This window comes from Sinocyclocheilus anshuiensis, unplaced genomic scaffold (genome assembly GCF_001515605.1).
Source record: "Sinocyclocheilus anshuiensis isolate Anshui unplaced genomic scaffold, SAMN03320099.WGS_v1.1 scaffold1289, whole genome shotgun sequence".
In the NCBI taxonomy this organism is placed as follows: Eukaryota; Metazoa; Chordata; class Actinopteri; order Cypriniformes; family Cyprinidae; genus Sinocyclocheilus; species Sinocyclocheilus anshuiensis.
This window is the reverse complement of record NW_015549731.1, coordinates 205,055-206,264: the sequence shown is the minus strand read 5'-3', so window position 1 is coordinate 206,264 and position 1,210 is coordinate 205,055. Positions and strand designations below refer to the sequence as shown.

Sequence of the window (1,210 nt, the reverse complement as noted above, 5' to 3'; positions counted from 1 at the left end):
ACACACACCCACACACACACACACACACACACACACACACACACACACACACACACACACACAGTAACGGCAAACGCCTCCGGCTGATGTGATATACTCCAGAGACTGAAGCAGGTGGGGAGATCGGTGAGTAAAACAGCAGATGAGAGAGGTGCGTTCTCCACAATAACACCCAAACTCACAAAACAGACACAAAAGCTGCCTCAAATCCTCAAATCTTGTGGCTATGTGCGATTACAATTTTACAGCCTAATGGATGATAAAACAGGAAAAACAATCCTATAGGCTTACTGTACATTGTAGGATGGGTCCAAACCATATAGAGAGGTGGACTCTTTTGACTTGGGCAACTAAGCTGGAAACCAACTAGCAACCCCCTAGCAACCTAGACAGGTCCAGTGTGCTCTCACTGTCCAGACATCTCACAAAGTACATCTGCTGTAAACAAAGTACACAAAGAAAAATCTGCCCCATTATGAGAAGGAGCCCGGGTCTCCTTTGACTCTCGCCGTTTGCAGTGTGGGAAATAATGGAGCTCTTACTGCTTTGGATGCTGACGTAGCTGGTGGCGTTCTCTCTGCCCAGCGAGTTTTCCACCACACAGGTGTAGTTCCCAGAATCCTCCAGTCTCAGTCTGCTGATGTGAAGCTTTGAATTTTTCCTGCACAAAAGCGGCCGAGACACAAAGAAAGAGAACAATGAAGAAAAACATCAGGGTATATGATGAAGTCAGATGGTGTGGGAGAGAAATGTAGAAATGTAGTATTACATTAATAAATTGTAGTATGTACATTAGTAGAAATGTAGACTGAGATCTCCACAAATGAGTTTGTGTATGTGTAGTTGCTATTTATCCCAGAAGGACATGATGCTGGATCACCATGTTGTTGGGCCTAGAACAACATTGCTATCAACCAATCAGATTGTAGGATCATATGCTGCGTTCCAACTCAAAAGTCAGAATTTCCAACACTTTATTTGGAAAAGTGCAATGGAATGGCACTTGTACTTTGGAAACTGATGCGGAAATCCCAACAGTTTTGCCAAGATGAGGCAATAAATTACATTTAAAAATTTATATTTTTATAGTTATTTTATATCGTAATAATATTTCACAATATTATGGTTTTTACTGTATTTGTATTAAAGGGGTCATATGATGCTTTTTTAAAGATCATTATTTTGTGTATTTGGTGTAACAGAATATGTT

At 40.7% G+C, this 1,210-nt stretch overlaps 1 protein-coding gene across 2 annotated transcripts in view; it reads right to left on the bottom strand.

Moving 5' to 3' along the window:
* Positions 1-1,210, bottom strand: part of LOC107660787 (pro-neuregulin-2, membrane-bound isoform-like) — a 94,556-nt gene that overhangs the window by 56,568 nt on the left and 36,778 nt on the right. For both annotated transcript variants that reach the window (XM_016450202.1, XM_016450203.1), the window contains exon 3: positions 543-661. In XM_016450202.1, coding sequence (XP_016305688.1) covers positions 543-661 — 119 coding nt within the window. The remainder of the gene's footprint in view (positions 1-542; positions 662-1,210) is intronic.